We start from the raw sequence: 25781 nt of genomic DNA, 5'->3' as shown, positions 1-25781 counted from the left end.
GATGTCAGTGACACTCCAGCAGGTCCATAGCTGATTGCAGGAGTCCCAGAGGCTACGGGCGCTGGAGATGTTGCCCATAATGCATGGCATTGAGGCCAACACTGCTAGGGTGGCGACTACAGTCGAGAGCCTGGTGCACAATGTCGGCACCATTAGTGAAGGTACCCAAGGCCTTGCGCAGCCAGTGACGGCCAATGCTGAGGATCTCAGCAGGACACCCGACTCGCTGGGGGATGTCACCCAGTACCAGGCTGACCTTGATGAGGTACTCTGGGACATGTCCCACTCTCAGGCCAAGACGCTGCGGAGCTTGTCCCAGTCGCACAGGTGGGCGTTGCAGAGGTGCTGCAGAGAATGGCACTAGCACTAAGGAGAATCACTGAGGGCATCGACACAAGGGTTAAGGGCCTGCCAGGGCTCGAACTAGCTGCCCCTCTAAAGATGAACCCCATATGGACACCGACCGGGAGCAGGGGCCGCTGGGTGCCAACACAGACCCGTCCCATGAGGCTGTGTCTCACAATCAGCATGCTGGACAGGGCGGCACGGCTGTGCATGTGCTGCCACATGTTTGCTGGGGCCCTCTGGCCCCAGAGCCCCAGAGGACACCTGCCGAGCGCATTGAAAGGTCACAGAATGAGGTCAGCAGCTGGCTGCCTCCACCTCAGATGTGCAGCCTGGGGAAACACCTATACATAGCGGTAGAGATAGGAGGGAAAAGCACATCAAGGCCTATTGAGGACATTGGGGGAGGGGGGGTGTAGGTTAATGGTCGGGGGTGGAGGTGGTTGCACACCATTGGGAGAATGGGGAATTGTATAACACATTCAACACCCTTGAGCACAACCAGTGTGATGCCTCTGTCAAACTATGGGTCGATCTCCGAACCCTTTGCCCATCTCTCCAGGCATCTCCCCCTATCCCCCGGGAACACTGCATGCAGGTGATGGGTGTGAGCGAGCTCTCAGCAGACAGGCAGAGTTCAGACTATATCATAGATTGAGAAGCACTGACGCTCAGCTCTCTGTGGGTTGTCATCATTCCCCTGCCCTCGACAGTGACCCACTGGCAGTGCCGACACAGTTCCAGCACCTGGAGTGATGTGACACTCTTGTTTTCGTCCATTCCCGCTATTCACCGGTCTTGTTTTGTGCGCAAAGTTTTGCCCTCAACTATTTCCTGTGTGATGCACCATCAATTACGACGAGATGAGAGTAGAGAGTAATTGAGGCTTTATTACGCAGAGATGTGTGGCCTCCTACAGCTTCTGCCGAAATGGCTGCAGTTCGGAGAGCGCACACCTACTCCGCCTACAGGGCGGAGCCAGCAGGCAGGGATCTGCCCTCCTACCTGTAGTACAGGGGCCTTACCGTAATACCCTTGTATGCAGTGCAGTAATGCAACAGTGGTGACTACCACATTCACCCCCTGTTAGAAATGAGTCCAGCGGGGGTGGTGGAAAACTATTTACATACAGGTTGTCATTAAAACTTCAGAGGAGGTTACAAATTTAGACGATCGGCGCCTTGATCCGTTGTTGAGAGTGCAGTGTTGGTGGCGTCGGCTCGGTCGTCGGTGACTCCGGGAGCGTGTCGACATCCTCTTCATCCCCGGGTGGGACCAAGGTGAGGACGGATCGTCCTGGAGTGGGGGCTGTGGCGGGATGCGCCGGTGGAAGGGAGGGTGGTGCCGGGGGGTGCGGGGACCCAGCTGGTGCCAGGTGCAGGCGGCTGTCGGGGTACGCTATGTAGGCGTACTGCGGGTTTGTGTGGAGTAGCTGTACCCTCTCAACCAACGGGTCCGCCTTGTGTAGCCGCACGTGTTTACGGAGGAGATCGGGTCCTGGAGCTGCCAGCCATGTTAGGAGCGAAACCCCGGAGGTGGACTTCCTGGGGAAGGCAAAGAGACGTTCATGGGGGGTTTAGTTAGTCGCAGCACACAGGAGCGACCGAATGGAGTGAAGGGCATCGGGGAGGACCTCCTGCCAGCGGGAGGCCGGGAGGTTTCTGGACCGTAGGCCCAGCTGTACGGCCTTCCAGACCGTCCCGTTCACCCACTCCACCTGCCCGTTTCCCCAGGGGTTGTAGCGGGTCGTCCTGCTCGAGGCAATGCCCCTGTTGAGCAGGGACTTGCGCAGCTCATCGCTCATGAATGAGGATCTCCGGTCGCTGTGGACGTAGGCGGGGAAACCGAACAGCGCGAAGTTGGTGTTCAGGGCTTTGATGACGGTGGCAGACTTGTCAGGACATGGGATGGCGAAGGGAAATCTCAAGTACTCGTCAACCACATTGAGAAAATATGTGTTGCGGTCAGTGGAGGGGAGGGGCCTTTTGAAGTCCATGCTGAAGCGCTCAAAGGGGCGGGAGGCCTTCACCAGGCGCACACGATCTGGCCAGTAGAAGTGCGGTTTACACTCTGCGCAGACCTGGCGGTCTCTGGTGACAACCCTGACTTCCTCGATGCAGTAGGGCAGATTGGGGGCCTTTATGAAGTGATAAAAGCGGGTGACCCCTGGGTGACAGAGATCGTCGTGCAGGGTGCGGAATCGGTCTACTTGTGCGCTGGCACATGTCCCTCGGGATAGGGCATCAGGGGGTTCGTTGAGCTTACCGGGGCGATACAAAATCTCGTAATTGTAGGTGGAGAGCTCGATCCTCCACCTCAAGATCTTATCCTTTTTTGAACTTACCCTGCTGTGTGCTGTTAAACATGAAGGCAACCGACCGTTGGTCAGTGAGGAGAGTGAATCTCCTGCCGGCCAGGTAATGCCTCCAATGTTGCACAGCTTCTACGATGGCTTGGGCCTCCTTTTCGATGAATGAGTGCCGAATTTCGGAGGCGTGGAGGGTGCGGGAAAAAAAGGCCCCGGAGCTGCCTACCTGGTTGAGGGTGGCGGCCAGAGCGACGTCTGATGCATCACTCTCGACTTGAAAGCGGAGCGTCTCGTCGACCGAGTGCATCGCGGCCTTGACGATGTCGGCCTTGATCCGGTTGAAGGCCTGGTGAGCCTCGGCCGTCAGTGGGAAAACGGTGGATTGAATGAGTGGGCGGGCCTTGTCCGCATAGTTTGGGACCCATTGGGTGTAGTACGAAAAGAACCCCAGGCATCGTTTGAGGGCGTTCGGGCAGTTGGGGAGGGGGAGTTCCATGACGGGGCGCATGCGATCGGGGTCGGGCCCTAGAACTACGTTCTGGACCACATAGCCGAGGATGGCTAATCGGTCTGTGCTGAACACACACTTCTCCTTGTTGTAGGTTAGGTTAAGGAGTTTGGCTGTGTGGAGGAATTTGGAAAGGTTAGCGTCGTGGTCCTGCTAGTCGTGGCCGCAGATGGTGACGTTGTCTAGGTATGGGAAAGTGGCTTGTAATCCGCACCGGTCAACCATTCGGTCCATCTCCTGTTGGAAGACCGAGACCCCGTTAGTTTAGCCGACGGGAACTCTAAGGAAATGGTAAAGGTGGCCGTCCGCTTCAAATGCGGTGTACTGATGGTCCGCCTTGCGAATGGGGAGCTGGTGGTAGGCAGATTTCAGGTCTACTGTCGAGAAGACCTGGTACTGTGCAATCTGATTGACCGTATCAGATATACGAGGGAGGGATTACGAGTTGAGCTGCGTGTACCGATTGATGGTCTGACTGTAGTCAACAACCATCCTGTTTTTCTCCCCAGTTTTTACCACTCCCACTTGGGCTCTCCAGGGGCTGTTGCTGGCCTCGATAATACCTTCCCGTAGCAGCCGCTGGACCTCAGACCTGATGAAGGTCCTGTCCTGGGCACTGTACCGTCTGCTCCTGGTGGCGACGGGTTTGCAATCCGGGGTGAGGTTCGCAAACAGGAAAGGTGGGTCGACCTTAAGGGTCGTGAGGCCCCATACAGTAAGGGGTGATAGGGGGCCGCCAAATTTAAGGGTTAGGCTTTGGAGGTTGCACTGGAAGGCCGAGTGGCAGGGCAGCGCAGAGGTTGGGGAGGACGTAGAGGCGGAAGCCGCTGAACTCTATCCCCTGGATGGTGAGGGTGGCAGTGCAGTACCCCCAGATCACCACGGAGTGGGAGTTGGAGGCCAGGGAGATTCTCTGGTCGGTGGGGTGGACCATGAGGGAGCAGCCCCTTACCGTATCGGGTTGGATAAAGCTCTCAGTGCGCCTGGAGCCCAGAAAGCAGGAAACCTTGTGCCGTTGATCTTCACTGTCGCCGACGCGGTTGCGAGGTTGTGCAGTCGATCGTAATGGAGGCCAGGCGTGCTTGGTTGGCGGCGGTTGCAGGCGATGAGCGGCCCGATAAGGTGTCCGACGAGCAGGGATCCTGAGGCGGTGAAGATGGCGGTGCCCACGGGCCACATGTGATCTGGGGCGGGCAAGATGGTGGCATCCATGGGCCGCACGTGTGAGGCAAGCAAGATGGCGAGGAAGATGATGGCGCCCACGGGCTGCACGTGTTGTGAGGGGAGAAATATGGCGGCACCCACGGGCTGCACATGGTCTGCGGGGAGGAAGATGGCGGCACCCAGGGGTTGCACATGGGGGGCAACGGCGGCGACCGAGCAGGCCTGGCACAGAGCAGCAAAATGTCCTTTCTTACCGCAGGCCTTGCAGAGCGCGCTCCGTGCCGGACACCATTGTCGGGGATGCTTTGACTGTCCGCAGAAGTAGCACTTGGGTCCCCCGGGGTTGTTTGATTGCCGCGCGGCGCAGGCCTGGTGTTGGCTGAGGGCGGTCGCTGACGGGGTGCAGGGTAGGGCATTCGCTGGTTTGGTCCACGATGTCCAGGAGGGGTGGGCTGCTCGGTTGGGGCATACGCTTGAATATTGTGCGAGGCGACAGTGAGCGAGAGAGCTAGTTTCTTGGTCGCCGCGATGTTGAGGGTAGCCCCTTCTAAGAGTTGCAGGCGGATGTAGGCCGACTCTATGCCTGTAACGAACGCGTCTCTAAGTAGCAAGTCTGAATGTTCAGAGGCTGAGATGGCCTGACAATCGCAGTCTCTCACTAGGATTTGGAGGGCACGCCAGAAATCGTCTACAGACTCACCGGGGAGTTGATGCCGCGTGGCGAGGAGGTGCCTTGCGTAGATCTTGTTGGTCTGCTGCGTGTAGTTATCCTTCAGTTGCGCCATGGCCTCAGCGTATGTCAGCGCATCCCGGATGAGGGGTAAAGTGTCCGAGCTCAGGCGCGTGCAAAGGATCTGGAACATCTGTGCCTCTGAGGGTGGGTCAGTCGCAGATCCTATGTATGCCTTGAAGCAGGCTAGCTAATGTGCGAAGGCTGACTTGGCGTTGTTTGCTTGTCGGTGCGAGCCCGTTGAATCTCGCGAGATTTGCGACTCTCGAAATGCCTCACAAGAGTTTTTCAGTAAATATTTTATTGAAAGCATTTTCATATAAACAAACAAAAGCAGTAGAACAACCAAACAGCATTATAAACAATCAACATGCACTCCTCCCCCCCGCTCCCTTAATGCTGCCCACATCTCCCATTCCGCCTTCCCCATTTTTCCAACAGACCCCCTCAAGATGTACTTGACCCTCTCCGGCCTCAGGAATTCCGCCAAGTCACTCACCTACTTTTGGCTTTGAGTCCCGCCACCCGAGCAAAATCCGTCTTTGGGCTACCAGGGAAGCAAAGACCAGAATCTCGGCATCTCTAACTCCCTGAACTCCTGAGTCTTCCGACAGCTCACATTCCGCAACCGCTGAACTTGGAGCCATCTCCACCCCCAGCACCTCGGACATTATCTCTGCAAATCCCTGCCGAACCCCTTTAGCCTTGGACAAACCCAAAACATGTGGACTGATTTGCGGGCCTCCCTGCACACCGCCCTTACCTATCTTCCACCCCCTTAATGAACCTACTCATCCTTGCTACCGTCATAATTGCCCTATGTATTACCTTAAACAGAATGAGGCTTAAGCTTGCACACTACGAGGACATATTCACCGTCCGCAGGGCCACTGCCCACATTCCAGCCTCCACCTCCTCCTCCCACTTGCGCTTTATATCCCCCACCAAGGCCTCCCAAATCCATCTTGTAGACCTCAGACATTTTCCCCTCCCCTACCTGTTCCCTCGACAACACCTTGTCTTGCAACCCCAGGGGCAGCAGCCCAGGAAAGGACGGTACCTCTCTCCTTACGAAATCCCAGATGTGCAGGTACCTAAAACCGTTCCCCCTTCAGCTCGTACTCTTCTTCCAGCTCCTCCAACTTCGCAAATATGCCTCCTAAGAACATGTCACCAAATCGGTCAATCCCTGCTTGCCACCACCCCCGAAACCTCGCATCCAACCGCCTGCCGCAATCGTATGGTTATCGCAGATCAGTGCCCACACAGAGGCACCCTCCAGCCCTAAGTGCTGCCTCCACTGCTCCCCATACCCTTAGAGCCGACACCACCAATGGGCTCATGGAGTACCTGCCGGAGAGAACAGCAGAGGCACTGATAGTACCTCTACATGATGCCGCTTCCATCCACCCCCACACCAACCCATCCCCCATGATTCAGTTCCTAACCATAGCGATGTTCGCCACCCGGTAATAGTTCATCATGTTCGACAGCGTCAACCCCCCCCCCCCCCCCCCCCCCCTCCAGAAAAACGTTCTAACCCATGGGGTTACCCCACCTACACAAACCCAGAAATCAGTGCATTAAACTTCTTGAAAAGCGATTTCAGGACGAGCACATAGACAGAAACCTTGGCAGCACCATCATTGTTACTGTCTGTAAACCTCCTGTCTAGTCCCAAAATCGCGTCCACCAGCCTTGCCATCTCCGCCAGTTCTGATTTCTCCTTATGTGCTCGAATTGAGATAAACTCCCACCAACCACCGTCTTGAATGCCTCCTACAGTGTGGCAGCTGTGACCTCCCCCGTGTCGTTTAGCTCCATGTCCCCCGTAATGCAGGCCTACCCCGCCCGCCCACATCTTCTCGGCCAACAACCCCACATCCAGTCTCCACTGCGGAAGCTGGTTCCCCTCCCCCCCTGGGCCACGCACAAATCCTACCTGTGCAGCACGTGGTCGCAAACCACAATCACTGAGTCAACCACTCCCGCCAGCAACACCTTGATGAAAAAAATCAATCCGGCGTACACCCGGTGCACATGGGAGAAGTATGAAAATTCCTTCACCCTCGGCTCTCAAACCTCGACGGGTCTTCGACCCCCCCCCCCCCCAACCTCCCCGCCATGTGCTCCATAAATCTTCCCTAACACCCACCTCATAAAATCTACGTCATCCCTATTTGAGGCATAAACATTTACCAAAATCACCGCATCCCCTCCAGCTTTCCGCTAACCATCACAAACCTCTCTCCCAAATCTGCCACGATATTGCTATCTTGAATGCCGTCCGCATATTTATCATCACCGCCCACCCCTCGTCGTCATGTCCAGTCCTGAGTGAAACACATGCCATACCCATCCTTTCCTCCACCTTATCTGGTCCCCTATCTTCATAGAATCATAGAATTTACAGTGTAGAAGGAGGCAATTCGTCCCATTGAGTCTGCACCGACCCTTTGAAAGAGCACTCTCCATCCTATCCCCATGACCCAGTAACCCTACCCAATCTTATTTTTGGACATTTAGGGCAATTTGGCATGGCCAATCATCTAACTTATACATCTTTGGACTGTGGGAGGAAACTGGAGCATCCAAAAGAAACCCACACAGACTCAGGGAGAACGTGCAGACTCCGCATAAACAGTGACCCAAGCCGGGAATAGAACCTGGGACCCTGGAGCTGTGAAGCAACAGTGCTACCCACTGTGCTACCGTGCTGCCCACTTAAGATACGTCTCCTGCATAAAAGCCATGTCTGCCTTCAGGCTCCGCAGGTGCACGAACATACATGACCATTTGTCCAGTCCATTCAACGCCCTTTATGTTCCACGTGACCAGCCTGGTTGTTGGGGTTGGGGGGGGAGGGGGGGGCGGCGGCTCCCCGACCCTTCCCCTGCCGATTAATCAAATCCCTTTTTGAGCCACGCCCCATCCAGTGTCACGTGAACCTTCCGGCCCCCCCTTAGATGTCCAATGTAATTGATCCTTTTCCAACTGCGCCACATCAACCACACCCTTGTTCTATGAACAAGGGTGTTCTATGAACACCCTTGGTCAGCAACTTGAATTTATATAGTTCCTTTCGTGTGTCAAAATGTTTCAAAGATCAAATAAAATTAGATCAATCCAAATGAGGAGACATTAGGAAGAAAGCCTGACCAAAGAGGTAATTTTCAAGGAACAACTTAATGGAGAGATTGAAGAAGAAATTTACGAAGCAATATTCAGAATTTAAGGGCAAGCTGAAAGGGTGGCCTTACTGAAGGTAACAAAGGGATGAATGAGGGTTTTAGCAATAAATGGACTGAGATGGGAAAAATTTGGGAGGTGGAAGTAGATGGTCTTGGTAATGAAGTGATTCCGGGTTGGATGGTGAACCGAGAATCAAATAGTCTGCCATGAGGTTGCGAACAGTTTGCTGAGTCAGAGAGGGAGTTGGAGTTGTTAACTACAGAATTGAGTTTGTGGAAAAGGCCAAGGCTTTGGTCTACCCATTGTTTAATTGGAGGAACTTTCCTACTTATGCAGAATTAGATGTCAAGATTAGCAGCATGCCAACACAGGAGTGTTAAGGGGGCAAGAGAGCTACAGAACTCAAAGTCTTTTTCCAGTCTTAAGTGACAGCAGCAATCAATAGGAACTGTATTGACAAGCCTTGAGATATAGTTAAAATTGACAGAATACAGGTAGATGCATTGGCCCAACCTGCCCTCTTGTATTTATATTTCTACCTTTTCTTTCCCTTCCTGCAGGTCGTGATCCGCGGAGAGCGTGAAGCACCTGACACACAGGAGTTGATACAGTGCATCCATACACATTTTGTGCACAACAAGGTAGGAAATTAATGTGTGCTTGTGGAAAAAGGATTCTGTAGCTGGGGATATAAATACAAAACGAAAGGAGCCTGTTACAAAGGAACACAGCTGCCTGAAAACCTCTCATTATCTGTCCCAGACAATGCAAGTTATTATCCAGGGTTGAAGTGATTGTTTCTCAGTCATGATTGGCAGTTTGAGTCTGAATTCTAGATGACCAACCTTGTAAAATGGACTCAGGATACCAGTGGAGATCACGTTTCCTTCTCGAGGAGTAATTGGTATCCTGTGTGTGAAATCCAACCTGTCAAGTATGAGTATGTGCGTTTGTTGAGGATGTTTTGTAGTTTCTTTATATGGTAGAAAGTTTTAGAGAAATGCCACAAATATGCAGAAAGCGTGTTCTTATGCAAAATCATACTATAGCTCAGGGGTGGGCAAACTACGGCCCGCAGGCCGCATGCGGCCCGACAAAGGTTTTTATGCGGCCCGCCAATGAGGTGCCCGGAATCATAACCGGCATTTTTGAAAAGCCGCCAGGGAAAAGCCGCTGAAGTAAATGCGCTTATTCAATAAGCGCATTTACTTCAGCGGCTTTTCCCCGGCGGCTTTTCAAAAATGCCGGTTATGGTTCCGGGCACCTCATTGGCGGGCCGCATAAAAACGCGCGTAGTGGGGTGGATGAGTGGGGCTGTCTCATTGGTCGGTTTAGTTGGGTGTGCGACCAATAGGAGTCCAGGTTACAAACAATAAGCCTTATTATTGTTTGTAACCTGGACTCCTATTGGTCGCACACCCAACTAAACTGACCAATAAGGCAGCCCCACTCATCCACCCCACTACGCGCGTTTTTATCGTTGACTCGGCTAGGCTGTGCTTGTCAGTGTTAAGGATCAGCACAAGCAACTTGACACCTGATTTCAACAAACTGATAAATGACTGCAGTCAGATGCATCATTCTCATTGACATTGTTCTGTTACTTACTGAGTTACTTTGTTTTTCAAATAAATGTGCTTTTTTTTCTTTAAAGACCTTTTATTTTGGCTATTTAAAATATTAATTATTTTACTTAATATACTATGCGGCCCTTTAAAATTGTGAATTTCTGAATGTGACCCTTGCACGGAGAAGTTTGCCCACCCCTGCTATAGCTTATCCGAGCACAGTTCAATCTCACAGTCGTTTATTTTTTGAACATTATATTTGAGAGATATAGGTATAACTCTCCAAATGTCAGCTTCACCAGAACCTCCCTTAGTCTACACCACTTTAAGCTGTTGAACTTGTGATTATGCTACAGCCATTACAATTCTCCTGGTTAGACCTCAGCTGAGGTATTATGTCCAATTTGGGCACCATATTTTAGCAAGGATATCAAGATTGGTGATGTGGTGATATGCCTGTGAGCAATATCATATATGGATGGCATACGACCTCCAACCAGCAGGTGGCAGTGCAGACACACCATGCAGTCTCAAGACCATGGTCATGTGACCAGGGACTCCCGTGTAAGAGGAGGCACATCCGGCCATAGCCAGATGGATATAGCAGTAAGACATACAGGTGAACCTGGAGTTCCAGAGGAGTACAAGGAAACTCCATGATAACTTGCTCTGTAACAGATTGCTATCTTACCCCGTGTGATTCAATAAAGATCCTGGTTTGGACAAGTCGAGGTGTTTAGTGAAGTCCTTTGCAAGGTATAGAAGACCAAGTACAACAGGTGAGGGCGCAGAATTTCTGTAATTTCTTAGGTGCTTTGAAATACTCCCCCGAGGCCTACAGGCTAGCAAAGGGAGGAACCCCCAAAAACACCAAGACACAGAAGGAGAAAACTGTGGACAACCCCTACTGCAGGGGCCCCAGCGGAACCCGACAAACCAGTGGAAAAATCAAACACGGATGTAAAAATGGAAATATTATCCAGCATCAGAGCTCCATCATCATGGCTAGGGTGACAGGGACTCGAGGCTGGTTATTCTGACCTCTGTACAGTTTTCTTTTAGGTCATTGAATAATGGTCTACGTGAGAAATCCAGCTCTTTTTCTTTTCTATTCTGTAACTGTTACTTGAAACACAGATAAAACCATTTCAAGAAAAAAAAATTGGAAACAGTTTAGGCAACATTTCAAGCTCCTTTTCCTGGGTTTGCCAGCCCTTATTTGCAATAATCACCTTTTCCGACCTGCTGGTTTATACTCGACACTTAAATTTGGGGAGGTGAATGGTCCGACACAGTTTGGGGACCTGTTCATGAGAGGGCAGATTTGCCAGTTTTAAGGAGTTAGCTGACAAATTCCAGCTGCCCAATTCCAGTCTTATTAGGAATTTACAAGTTCGTGATTTATCACGTAAAACTTTTCCTTCCTTTGGAGCCAACCGCTTCCCTGATGAAGAACATTGTCTCTGGCTAGGCTGACAGGGGTCCTATTTCGGATACATATTGTAATATCCTTTCAACTGATTCTGCTCTGTTGAGTGGTGTGAGGCAGAAATGGGAGGGTGAATTGGGTCCCACCCTTAATGGTGGAGTGAGGCCCTTCATAGGATCAGCGCCACGTCTTCATGGGCGATGTGGTGAGCGGTCGCATTCAAGGCGGCTCCCGTTTAGTGATGCACTTTTGGCCCTTGTCACCCGATTTACAGGTGTAATTTGTTTTAAAAAGGGGAAGCAAATTTTTACTTACCGGTCTCTCATCCAGTGTGGGATGGCTGCCAGGTGTAAAACTAGGCAGAAGACTAGTAAACATTCCACACCAGATTCAGCAGTACCTCAGGGTGAGAGAAAAAGAAACATGGCAGAACCCTCTGGATCGTCGATGCATTCCCTGGAGCCAACAGAGAAATTGATGGAATTTCTTCTGGGGGAGTTCCATAAGCTACAGCATTCGATGGTGGAAGGTCTTTCCAGAACAATCAAACACAATCTAGCTTCAGATGGAGTACAAAGAAAATTACAGCACAGGAACAGGCCCTTTGACCCTCCAAGCCTGCTCCGACCATGCTGCCCGTCTGAACTAAAACCCCTTACCCTTTCGGGGACCATATCCTTCTACTCCCATCCTATTCATGCATTTGTCAAGATGCCCCTTAAAAGTCATGATCGTATCTGCTTCCACTACCTCCCCTGGTAGGAAATTCCAGGCTCCCACTACCCTCTGTAAAAAAAAAAAACTTGCCTCATATATCTCCTTTAAACCTTGCCCCTCGCACCTTAAACCTATGCCCCCTAGTAATTGACCCCTCTACCCTGGGAAAAAGCCTCTGTCTATCCACTCTGTCTACGCCCCTCATAATTTTGTAGACCTCTATCAGGTCACCCCTCAACCTCCGTCGTTCCAGTGAGAACAAACCAAGTTTATTCAACCTCTCCTCATAACTAATGCCCTCAATACCAGGCAAAGACCTGGTAAATCTCTTCTGCACCCTCTCAAAAGCCTCCACATCCTTCTGGTAGTGTGGCCACCAGAATTGAACACTATATTCCAAGTGCGGCCTAACTAAGGTTCTATAAAGCTGCAACATGACTTGCCAATTTTTATACACAATGCCCCGACCGATGAGGCAAGCATGCCGTATGCCGCCTTGACTACCTTTTCCACCTGTGTTGACACTTTCAGTGACCTATGTATCTGTACACACTGTTCCCTCTGCCTTTCAATACTCTTAAGTATTCTGCAATTTACTGTATATTTCCCATCTGTATTGAACCTTCAAAATGCATTATCTCAAATTGATGTTTGGTAAGAAGAGGAAGTTCGGTGACTAGAGGAGTGCAATACTCCTTTGCTTTTCTAACTTATCACCCTTTAGGAATTGGTTCTACAGGGGAGGTGATGAGTATCTTGTGAATATCTGGTAAGTGGTCAAGGTCTAGTTTCTGAAGGTATAAATTTGTCCTGTAGTTTGTGCTGAGATTAATAAATATTAAAGGAAAATAAATAATTGAATAAAATAATTCAGTAATTAGTTAAAGATCATAATTTTGGCACAACAGGTGATGTGTCAAGGCTGCAGAATGTGGGAGCTCAAGGATACTGGTGTTATCCAGGACAAGCACATCTGCAGTAAGTGTCTGCGGCTTGAGGAGTCTCAGTTCAGAGTCATTGAACTGGAGGCTGAGCAGCGGACACTGACACACATCAGGGAAGCTGTGAGTTACCCAGATGCTTTTTTTCAGGAGGCAGTCACACCCCTTAAGATAGAATCTTCTGGTTTAGAAAGTGGTCAGGGACATGACGGTGCGACTGCAGCTGAGGGAGGTAAAGCGACCCAAAGAGCAAAAGTGGAAGTCTCTGTAATTGTCCAACAGGTTTGAGATTATGCAGCTTTATGGATGAGACTGGGGGCTGCAGGGTGGATGAGCTGACTGACCATAGCACTGTGATACAGGAACCCATTCAAGTGTGGGGAGCACATAATAATGTAGTGGTAGTTGTGGACAGTATAGTGAGGGGAATTGACACTGTTCTCTATAGAAAGGAGCGAGAGTCCAGACAGCCATGTTGTCTGCCTGGTGCCAGGGTTCAGGACATCTGCTCCGGGCTGGAGAGAAACATGTAGTGGTATGGGGAGGATCCCATTGTCATAGAACATAGAACAGCATGTTCCATGTTAGTGCCAACAACACAGGTAGAATGAAGAAAGAGGTTCTGCACAGAGAGTTTCAGGAGCTAAGTACGAAATTAAACAACAAAACCTCCAAGTTATAATCTCTGGATAAATGAATGAATGAATGGCACAAATTGAGTTTAATAGCCATTACAGAGACATAGTTACAAAGACATCAAAACTGGGAACTAAATAATTAGAGATATATGACTTTTAGAAGGGCAGGCAGGAAGAAGAGGGTAGCGAGAAGCTTTGTCAGTACGAGATGGAATAAGCACAATACCAAGAAATGATCTTGGACTGGTATATGTAGAATCCATATTGATGGAGGTAATAAATAATAAAGAGAAGAAGACACTGATGAGACTAGTCTATAGACGCCAGAATAGCAACTATACTGTAGGACAGAGAGAGAATAAATCGGGAGGTAATGAGGGCATGTAAAAAGTCAGTACTTTAATCATGGGTGACTTTAATCTTCATTTAGATTAGTAAGAAGTCTTACAACACCAGGTTAAAGTCCAACAGGTTTGTTTCAAACACGAGCTTTCGGAGCACGGCTCCTTCTTCACCTGAAGAAGGAGCCGTGCTCCGAAAGCTCGTGTTTGAAACAAACCTGTTGGACTTTAACCTGGTGTTGTAAGACTTCTTACTGTGCTCACCCCAGTCCAACGCCGGCATCTCCACTTCATTTAGATTGGCAGAGATAGCCATGAGGAAGAATTCATAAAGTGTATTTGGGACAATTTCCTGGAACAATATGCTGTGAATCCTACCAGGGGTTAGGCTATTTTGGATTTGTCAATGTGTCATGAGGCAGATTTAATAAACAGCTTCCAAGTAAAAGATACCCTGGGAAACAGTGGCCACAATATGATAGAATTTAGCATTCAGTTTGAGAATTAGAAACTTGAGTAAGAAACAACTCTGCTAAGTTTAAATGAGGGTAATTATAAAGGAGTGAGGGCAGAGTTGGCTGGAGTGGACTGGGAATGGGGTTTAGCAGAAACAGTTGATCAGCAATGGCAGATGTTTGTCAAAATAGTTTGTGACTCACAACAAAGATATGTCACAGTGTGGAAAAAGGATTTTAGGGGGCAATAAATCAACAATGATTAGCCATGGATTTTTCGGTCGTCCCCGCCAGGCGACCCAAAATTTCCGCCCGAGATCAACGGACCTTTACATGTCAGCATGGTAGCATTGTGGATAGCACAATCGCTTCACAGCTCCAGGGTCCCAGGTTCGATTCCGGCTTGGGTCACTATCTGTGCGGAGTCTGCACATCCTCCCCGTGTGTGCGTGGGTTTCCTCCGGGTGCTCCGGTTTCCTCCCACAGTCCAAAGATGTGCAGGTTAGGTGGATTGGCCATGATAAATTGCCCTTAGTGTCCAAAATTGCCCTTAGTGTTGGGTGGGGTTACTGGGCTATGGGGATAGGGTGGAGGTGTTAACCTTGGGTGGGGTGCTCTTTCCAGGAGCCAGTGCAGACTCGATGGGCCGAATGGCCTCCTTCTGCACTGTAAATTCTATGTAAATGTCCCCGTCCCATCCGTGGCGATCTTGCGGCGGGCATGGCCGAAAAATCCATCCCATAATGTGATTGGGAAAGTTTTAAAAACCAGCAAAAGATGATGAAAAAAGAGGGAGAAGATAAACTAGGAGGATAAACCAGCAAGTTACATAAAAATGGACGCAAGAGGTTCGTTAAATATATAAAAAGGAAGAGAGAGGACAAAGGGAACGAAGGTCTTTTAGTGAATGAGACTGGAGAAATAATAATAAGCAAACAGGAAATGGCAGAGGAGTTAAACAAATACTTTGTGTCAATCTACACTGTGGAAGACAATTATAACATTCCAAAAGTACTAAGTAATACCGGGGGGGATAAGGGAATAAATATAATAACCATCACTAAAGAAAAAGTAAGAAGTCTTACAACACCAGGTTAAAGTCCAACAGGTTTGTTTCAACCACTAGCTTTCGGAGCACTGCTCCTTCCTCAGGTGAATGAAGAGGTAGGTTCCAGAAACATATATATAGACAAGTTCAAAGATGCCAGACAATGCTTAGAATGCGAGCATTTGCAGGTAATTAAATCTTTACAGATCCAAAGATAGGGGTAACCCAGGTTAAAGAGGTGTGAATTGTCTCAAGCCAGGACAGTTGGTAGGATTTTGTAAGTCCAAGCCAGATGGTGGGGGTGAATGTAATGCAACATAAATCCTAGGTCCCGGTTGAGGCTGTACTCATGTGTGCAGAACTTGGCTACAAGGTTCTGCTCAGCGATTCTGCATTGTCGCACGTCCATGCTTTTCCGAAGATCCGAAGATCAGAGGCTGAATGCCCTTGACTGCTGAAGTGTTCCCCGACTGGAAGGGAACATTCCTGCCTGACGATAGTTGCGCGATGTCTGTTCATCCGTTATCGCAGTGTCTGCATGGTCTCGCCAATGTACCACACTTCGGGACATCCTTTCCTGCTGCATATGAGGTAGACAACGTTGGCCGAGTCGCACGAGTATGTACCGCGTACCTGGTGAGTGGTGTTCTCGGGTGTAATGGTGGTACCCATGTCGATGATCTGGCACATCTTGCAGAGGTTGCCATGGCAGGGTTGTGTGGTGTTGTGGTCGCTGTTCTGAAGGCTGGGTAGTTTGCTGCAAACAATGGTTTGTTTGAGGTTGCGCGGTTGTTTGAAGGCAAGTAGTGGGATGAGCTTGGCAAGATGTTCGTTTTCATCGATGATGTGTTGAGGGCTGCGAAGAAGATGTTGTAGTTTCCGCTCCGGGGAAGTACTGGACGATGAAGGGTACTCTTGTCGGTTATGAAATAGCACAAGGGAAACTAATGAGGCTGAAGGCCGATACATTCCCTGGACATGATGGGTTGCATCCTAGGATATTAAAGGAAGAAGCTACAGAGATAATAGAAGCACCGGTTGTAATCTTCCAAAAATCCTTAAATTCTGGAAAAGCCTCAAGAGGATTGAAAATCTGCCAATGAAATAGCCTTATCTAAAAAGGGAGGGAGACTAAAAACACGTAATTACAGGCCAGTTAGCTCAACATCTGTCATTGAGAATATGTTAAGAGTCCAGTACAAAAGATGTAGTAGCTGAGCATTTAGAAATGCATAATATAATCAAGCAGTCAGCATGACTTCATGAAGGGGAAATCGTGCCTGACAAATTTATTAGAATTCTTTGTGGTGGTAATGAGCAGGGTAGATAAAGTGAAATGAGTAGATGTAAAACACTTGGATTTCCAAAAAGCATTCAATAAGGTACTGCACAAAAGGCTACTTAATAAAGAAGAGCCCATGGTATTGGGCATAGTATATTAGCATGAAGATAGAGCATACAGTGCAGAAGGAGGCTGTTCGGCCCATCAAGCACCGACCCACTTAAACCCTCACTTCCACCCTATCCCCATAATCCAATAACCCCTCCTAACCTTTTTGGTTACTAAGGGCAATTTATCATGGCCAATCCACCTAACCTGCACGTCTTTGGACTGTGGGAGGAAACCGGAGCACCCGGATGAAACCCACGCAGACACGGGGAGAACGTGCAGACTCCACACAGACTGACCCAGCGTGGAATCGAACCTGGCGCTGTGAAGCCACAGTGCTATCCACTTGTGCTGCCCATGCTGCCCATGGATAGAGGATTGGCTAAGACAGGAAGTTGGGTGCATTTTTAGGATGGAAACCTGTAATTCGGGGAGTGTCACGGGGGTCAGTGCTGTGGCCACAATTAATGAATATATATGTTAATGTCTTGGACCCAGGGAATTGAATGCTCTTTTGTCAAGTTTGTGGGTGACAAAAATAGGCGGGAAGGCAAGTAGTGAGGATGACACAAATAGCCTACAGAGGGATGTAGACTGGTTCAGTGAATGGGCAAAAACTTGCCAGACGGAACATAATCTAGAAAAATGTGAAGTTATGTGCTTTGGTTGGACGAATAAAGGAGCTGAATATTATTTAAATGGAGAAACATTACATAAAGCTGGAGCACAGAGAGAAGCAGCTGAAGATGGTTGGGCCTGGAACACTACACTGAGGAACTCCTGCTGTGATGTCCTTGAGCTCAGATGATTGACCTCCAACCACCACAACCATCTTCCTTTGTGCCAGATTTGAATCCAACCAGCGGAGAGTTTTCCCCCTGATTCCCATTGGCTCCAGTTTAGCTAGGGCTTCTTGATGCCATACGCAGCCAAATGCTACCTTGATGTCAAAGGCAGCCACTCTCACCTCATAATTCTCCCTCAGGATCTCCATATGATGGTGCCAGGCCATCTGGGTTCGTCCCTCTCTCTGCCTCCCATGAGATTACATTGGAGGGGTTCTTCAAGGAGACCACCATATTTGCGGCACAGCTGTCATCCCCACCTTCCACCAGAACAGAGACACACACACCTCGGTGGGCAACAGTGGTCAGGCTTCTGGGTCACATTCTGGTGGGCACTTCACAGTTCCTGATGCACATCAGGTGGAGGCAACATCCAGGCGAGACAGCAGTCGGAGGTCTGCTGGATCCCAGGACCCAGCTGGGTCCTAGTCAGATGCTGAGCCGCTGGACCAGGTTTTCCCGGAGCTGATGCAGTCAATAGGTTGCTGTCGTGATATTCAGAAGGGGATGACAGCGACACTACAAGGAGGTGCATAGCCGATTGGAGGAGCCCCAGAAGCTAAGGATGCAGGAGATAGCGCTGGCAATGCGTGGCACCGAGGCCAACACTGCTCAGGTGGTGACCTCAGTGGAGAGCCTGGTGCACGACGTCAGCAGGATGAGGAGGTGTCCAAGGCGTGGCTCAGTCAGTGATGACCATGGCTGAGCACCTTGACAGCATTTCCGACTCACAGGGGGATGTGTCCTAGTGCCAACTGGACCTGTATGAGGAGCTGCGGAGCATGTCCCAGTCTCAGGTGGGAATTGCCAAGGCACTTCAGAGCATGTCCCAGTCGCTGAGGAGCATCGGCAAGGACGTTGACACCATGCTGGAGACATTGGGGAGCCGACAGGGCTGGCAGAGCAGGGGCAGCCAGTGCTCAATCCAGCTGCCCCTCAGTCCCGAGGTGAATCCCAGGGCCCCATGGTGGGGCGGCACCATCGGAGACTAGGGGCAGTTGGGTACACATGTACAGCATTAAAAACCGTTGCACCCGAGAAAAATGACCCCTCTGGCACTTGCATCTGCAAAGTGGACCGACAATGAAACCCCTGCCCTAGCCCTCCGGGCATGGAGGTCCTGTATACCACCCCCATCCCCAACCCAGCACGCCAAATGTAGGTGATGGGCGTGAGCGAGCGCTTAGCAGAAGACAGGCAGGAGTCCGGTTATGGCATGGATTGAGGAGCACCAGCGTTCAGCTTTCAACTGGTCATCATCACCCCCCCCTGCCTTTGACAGTTACCTGCTGACAGTGCCAACACAGTCCCATCACTGGAGTGATGTTACACAGACCCTGGGATGGTGGAACAGGGTGTTGGGGGCGGCGGGGGCCACATCTTCCTCTCCCATCCACCTCCAGCACGTCGCACCGCTGTTGTGCCAGGTTGTGGAGAGCACAGCTGACCACGACAAAGTAGGCGGCCCTCTAAAGGATGTACTGCAATGCACCACTAGAGCGGTCGAGGTATTGGAACTGCATATTGAGCAGTCTGATGCAACACAATCTCAGCCCAGGTGGCTGCATGGTCCTCGTTGTATCAAGTTTCCGCAGCAGTCACCAGCCTCTATATTGATGTCATTAGCCAGGTCCTCAGCGGGTACCCATTTTCTCCCATGAGCCAACTAGCCATCCTGGGGTGGTCCGTTTAGAGGCAAGGAATGTCTGACTGCCACAGGATCCAGCTGTCGTGCACAGTCCCTGGGAAGTGTGCACACACGTGCATAATCTTCATTTGATGGTCGCAGACAAACTGGACATTAAGGGAGTGGAACCCCTTCCTGTTGATGTAGGGCATTCTCCATCTATTATCCCCTGGACCTGGGGCATTCCGGTGATGGCAGAGTATTTGGCTGCCCGAGCATCTTGTTTGGCATGGCCCATCTCAAAGTTTAAATACTTCGCTGCCTGGGCAAACAGGGCATCCGTAAAGTGTGCACTGTAGCTTGTGAGATGCCGCACAAGTCCCCACCCTAGCCCTGGAATGACCCTGAGGTGTCGACGTTCAGGGCTGCGGTGACCTTGATGGCCACCGGGAGCGGGTATCTCCTCCTCCATATGATGCCAATACCATGAGGACATATCACAGATGCCACATGGCACGCCTACCCACGGGAATCCACTTGGGAGCTGTGAAGTGCTCACTTAACTACGTTTGCCAATTCCTAGTTAGCAATAGCCATCAGCCACCTGGCCAGAGGCTTCCACGGTTAGTGGGAGTTGAGGGGGTTGGTGGGATAGACAGACAGGAGCTGATGTTGCCCCTGTCATGGTTGTACACAATTCAAAGGGTGGCTTGGTAGACCTGCGGGCGCTGACAAACCACCCCATCCCTCAGAGCAGTGGCGACCCCCCCCACCCCCATCGATGGCAACCCACCCTGACCCAGCTTTCCCCCCCAACCCGGGTACTGCCTCCCCCCCTCCCCCCCAACGCCAGGACAGGAACCCCAGAGCCCCGGCCTTATTGCATGAAACCAAAGATGTTACTCATCTCCTCGGATCCCCGCTCTGACCATTCCTCCAGCTTCACATTTTTAAAAAGGTGTACTAATCGACGCCCGCGTGACTACTTGCTGGGGAGGCAGTTAGATCACAAAGGACCGTTAGATAAGGGATCGTTCGCATTAATGGTCTGGAGATTGGTGATTATTGGTTTCTCGCCGCGCCATGGCGGGATTCTGATTCCACCAATGGGAACAGGCCTGTTAGATCGCAAACCGATTGGCACCCGGCTTGTTTCTCGATATTAGCCTTTCCCGTGATCTAAAGGTTGTGCTCTCACTCAAGCGCAACATGGCCATTAAATCGTGTCCCATGTTTTGAAACAGATGTATGTTCACTGCTTTTCATTTATTTCTAATAAGCAATCAGTTTATAATGTGCTGCTTGAACGGAATGCAACCCTGTGTTTGGGGCTGACAGAAGGTTTTCTGTCATTGAATCAATATCGATCCATATAAGTAGTGCCCCTGGAGCCACCTCTATGCTGACAGATGTCTTTTTTGCCAATGGTGATATCTAGGGAGGGTTTAGCATGGTTCTGTTCCTCTGTTCTTCGGGAAGTGATGGCTCCAAGAATTTCCCCACGAGTGAAGTGCTGTGCCAAGTGGCTGAATAGCTTCTGTTCTCTTTGAACCTGAGGTTGGTTTGAAAGAATTTTACTTTAGAGGATGTTGGTAATCTGCTTCATAATATCTACACTCCCTTTAGGAAACTTTAATTTACCTTTCCCCCTGCACCTTCAAAATCATCCTAGCCCAGAATTATTCCTCCTCCCCCCATCACTTCTAGAGTTAAAATGAAATGAAATGAAAATGAAAAAATGAAAATCGTTTATTATCACGAGTCGGCTTCAATTAAGTTACTGTGAAAAGCCCCTAGTCGCCACATTCCGGCGCCTGTCTGGGGAGGCTGGTACGGGAATCGAACTGTGCTGCTGGCCTGCTTGGTCTGCTTTAAAAGCCAGCAAATTAGCCCAGTAAACCCTCCTGCTCAATATTTATTGAGCATATTGGTACTTTACACCTAATTGAGGCATTTACGGTAATCAAAGGAGTTACTGAGCCTGGAGAGGAACTGTTCCCCCTAGTGGGGGAAGTCAAGATTAGGAGTCATACTTTTAAAGTTGGAGAAATTAAAGCTAGTCCATATTATGGGCCAGGATTTAGAGAACTCCAAAGTATATCATGGAGTTCACCTGACCTACAACTTAAAATAGATTTTGGTTATGGGGAGCATAAGGGCCCACTTTATAGGCGTGGTGTAACAGAGAGCTAAAGTATGTTTAAAACAAAACAATGTTTATTCTATGAATCCAGTTAACATTTTAGAAACACACCGTAAACATCTTATCAACTACAAACACTGATACTTTCCCAAATACAATATTCTACAGGTAACCCTTAATAACTTCCCAAACAACATCCATAAATTCAATCCTTTTTAAAATAAAGACAGCAGGTTTAAATGCTCTACAGAAAACGGTATTACTTTGAAATCAATGATCTGGAGACATTCTTTAGCTTGTACAGAGAGACATCATTGTACAGCTGCTTGCTTTGAATGCAGCTCTAACTCTGAAAACGAAACCAAAAACACATTGCAGCTCCCAGCTCAAAACGAAAGTGAAAGACAGACAGCCCAGCTCCACCCACACACTGACATCACTGCAGCTATTTGGTAAACCCCCATTTCTTAAAAGGTACATCCACCTGACACCCATTCAGGGGCGAGGTGAAGAAGCAATTCTTCACTTGAAGGATATTGGAGATCTCTTCCCCAAAAAGGTTAAGGTGGTAAGGGGTGGGCGGGTGGTCAGTCAATTGAAAATTTCAAAATCAAGGTTGGTAGATTTTTGTTAGGCGAGAGGATTAAGGGACACGGAATTAAGAAAGGCAAATCCAAGTTAAAATGCAGATCAACGGTGATCTAATTGAATGTTGGAGCAGGCTTGCGGGGCTGAGTGGTCTACTGATGTGCTCGTTTACCTGAACCTGTTCTATTTTTCCTCCCCTGTTTCTAAGGATCCTCCTGTTTAAACTTGGTTTCCCTTGTGTATTACCCTTATTTTCTGTTATCAATTGCCTTTCTAACTTGTGTGCCTGGACAGTTGCTGGAACTTCAACCTTTAATATTAAAACTAAGGAATCCCCCTCCAGTACAAGGTGTTATGTGGTCTGGCTAAAGTAGATCCTGGGGCAATGTGCTAATTGGTTGGGTTCAGTGATGATGTATAGTGATACAAGCTGGCAGCCAACCGGCTCCTATAGAATCCCGGAAATTGACTGGCTCTCGAAGCTGATTGGGCTGGTGCCAGAATGTTCTGGAAACACACAGGCAAGCTCCATTTTGCAGAGTTTTAAGCTTCACCTGATCAAGAGGCTGGGGAGCTAGGTCTGATCTCTCTCTCACCCGATGGCCTGAGATTAAAGACCTTTTTCTCACAAGTCGGTTAAGACCTACAGGAAGAATCAGGCCAGCGGCAGGAAGGCTGAGTGGTTGGAAAACCCATTTAAAATTCTCATGTGGAGAACTCTCCACCTATCTCAGTGAGGCTGATAGTCCATCTGGTGGACACAAGTAAGAATTGAACAGACCTGAGGGGTATCTTCTGTGTAAAAGCCCAAGTCAGTAAAAATTAAAGTAACTCCCCAGAGTAAGTCTCACAGCCTGAGAGTTCTAATTCAAGGTACCAGCCAGAAATTCCAAACTAACTGGTGGTTTTAGCACTCCACATTCTGGGACGATAGCCGGCTACAAACAACTGCAACTCACCAACAAAGACACTCATCTCTAGTCTCTTATAATCCCCATTATTTTGACCCTTTCCTCTTGCACCAGTCCTGTGTGTGCTTGGGAAGAAGGTGAGATAGCGAGTGGGGGGAAATAATTAGATTAGTAGGCCGTTCTTCGAGTACCACTATTACATGTTTATCACTTTTCTTGTTATAAGTAAATAGTTATTGTCTTTTACTTACAAATCTGGGACGGGATTCTCCAACCCCCCGCCTGGCCGGAGAATCGGTGGGGGGGGGGGGGGGGGGGGGGGGTGGCGTGAATCCTGCCCTGACGCTGGCTGCCGGATTCTCTGCCGCTGGTTTTTCGGCGGGGGCGGGAATCGCGTGGCGCCCCCCCGAGCGATCTTCCGCTCGGCGATGGGCCGAGTGGCCGCCCGTTTTTCAGCCAGTCCCGCCCGAGTAAATCAAATATGGTCCTTACCGGTGGGTCCTGGCTCTGTGGGCGGCCTGCGGAGTCCTCGGGGGGGGGGGATCTGCCCCCGGGGGAGGGGGGGGGGTACAGTGGCCTGGCCCATGATCGGGGCCACCAATCTGCGGGCAAGCCTGTGCCGTGGGGGAACTCTTTCCCTCTGCGCCGGCCGCTGTAACGGTCTGTCATGGCCGGCGCAGAGAAGAACCCCCCTGCGCATGTGCTGGGATCAGCCAGAACACGCTGGCACTCCCACGCATGCGCCAACCCGCGCCGGCTGATACGGCACCAATCCCGCCGGCGCTGGGCTAGCCCCTGAAGGTGCGGAGGATTCTGTCCCTTCCGGGCGGCCTGACGCCGGAGTGGTTCACGCCACTCCTTGGCGCCAGTGCAGTCCGCCCTGCCAGAAAGCGGAGTATGCCAGCCCTGGTGCCTGTAAGTCATTGGAGCAGTCAAGGGTCAACAATCTCAGAAACTATATACAAATTAATGGTTCATTCACTTATGTGTGACACCAGGGCCTGTGGGGCTGGAATTGACCGTGCACTAGCCCAGGGTGTCATAACATGTTGTTTTCACAATAACTGTTAATGCTGGAAATATGACATAAAAACAGAAAAAATACTAGAAACATCCAGCAGGTCAGTCAGCTTCTGTGGAGAACAAAACAAACTAGCCAATGTTTCAAATGATACCCATCCATCAGAACTTGAAACAAGAAAGGTGGATATACATTTTTGATACGAGAGGTACAAAGTAGAGGGGAGAAGGAAATACAGAAGAGGATTTATCTCTAAATTGTTTAACAGAAGAATATGACAAAGAGAGATGTCTGACAATCATATTATCAATGAAAAGCAGCAAGAACAACATGAGAGAAAAAGGAGTGCAGAACTAACTAAAGCGATGGGAGGCAACTCAAAGAAGTTGGGCTGCCTGAAATTCTGCAGATGAAGTCGGAAATTAGACAGGAGAAGCTGTTTTACATTCTAGCCAATGTATCCTCTTGTTCCCCCTCACGCCACCTTGCTCGCTTTTACTTCTCGCAAAACGACACCACATGGCTACATAACATCTATTAAGATCCCAGACCAGACTGTCACAGCGGGTAGGATAATGGACCAAAACCCCAATATTTTAGTTTATTTGTAAGACTGTGCGGAAACAATTATTTGCTCAAGGAGAAATTGCATGAGAAAACAGGGCATTGGTATTTCTAAGACAATTTTTTTTTTGAATACAATATTAAACCTTTTAACTTTTACACCAGAAAAGAACAGTTTACAATTTCACCTTAACACGACTACTCAATTTCCCATTAAACAACAAGAAAATAAACATCCAACTCAATCTCGGTTTCTACACTTAGCACAGGGCTAAATCGCTGGCTTTGAAACAAGGCCAGCAGCACGGTTCAATTCCCGTATCAGCCTCCCTGAACAGGTGCCGGAATGTGGCTTTTCACAGGAACTTCATTTGAAGCCTACTTGTGACAATAAGCAATTTTCATTTCATTAGGGCAGCACGGTAGCATTGTGGATAGCACAATTGCTTCACAGCTCCAGGGTCCCAGGTTCGATTCCGTCTTGGGTTACTGTCTGTGCGGAGTCTGCACATCCTCCCCGTGTGTGCGTGGGTTTCCTCCGGGTGCTCCGGTTTCCTCCCACAGTCCAAAGATGTGCAGGTTAGGTGGATTGGCCATGATAAATTGCCCTTAGTGTCCAAAATTTCCATTAGTGTTGGGTGGGGTTACTGGGTTATGGGGATAGGGTGGAGGTGTTGACCTTGGGTATTGCTCTTTCCAAGAGCCGGTGCAGACTCGATGGGCCGAATGGCCTCCTTCTGCACTGTAACTTCTATGATAATCTATGATAATCTTGCTTAAAATTAACAGGGCATAGAATAATACTTGCTTTATAAAACAGATTTGGCTCTTGTTAGAACCACTTCAGACTCTGGCTGAATGCCTTCAAAAAACTGGTCCACCTGGCATGATTCAGTTTCTTCCTGGCCCCCAAACAAGACTGCTCTGCGTTACAGATTATTACTCCGTTATAACTATGCTGCTGTGGGAGGATTATAGACCCAGGGACAAGCAGATCAAAATTCAACTCCTCTCACTCCCCCAAAGCCTCTCCAAAGCTCCACTGCCGCTTTACATTCTGGGCTCCACCCAACAATGACCTCACATCCCAAGCTAAAAAATAAATGGTCTCAGCAGGCAGCAAAAGCACATTACTCCCTAGGAACTTCCCCAGTCAAATCACATTCCTCTGGTCAATTTCACCTGCTGTTTCCGAGAAGCCAAACAAAATCTTTTTTCAAAACAAGACCACTGCAGTCAAACACACTGTAGCTCCAAACTTTTAACCCTTAAATTGTCACAATGTTTAGAAACGTATATTCCCAAAAT

General features: G+C 49.4%; 1 protein-coding gene across 3 annotated transcripts in view; it reads left to right on the top strand.

Annotated features, from left to right (window-relative positions):
* The window catches only part of spata20 (spermatogenesis associated 20), a 590771-nt gene that overhangs the window by 389144 nt on the left and 175846 nt on the right, over window positions 1-25781 (top strand). For all 3 annotated transcript variants that reach the window (XM_038776992.1, XM_038776994.1, XM_038776993.1), the window contains one exon: window positions 8808-8888. In XM_038776992.1, coding sequence (XP_038632920.1) covers window positions 8808-8888 — 81 coding nt within the window. The remainder of the gene's footprint in view (window positions 1-8807; window positions 8889-25781) is intronic.

Source organism: Scyliorhinus canicula, chromosome 18 (assembly GCF_902713615.1).
Source record: "Scyliorhinus canicula chromosome 18, sScyCan1.1, whole genome shotgun sequence".
Taxonomy (NCBI): domain Eukaryota; kingdom Metazoa; phylum Chordata; class Chondrichthyes; order Carcharhiniformes; family Scyliorhinidae; genus Scyliorhinus; species Scyliorhinus canicula.
The sequence above is the reverse complement of the archived record's forward strand: the minus strand, read 5'-3'. Positions and strand labels throughout refer to the sequence as shown.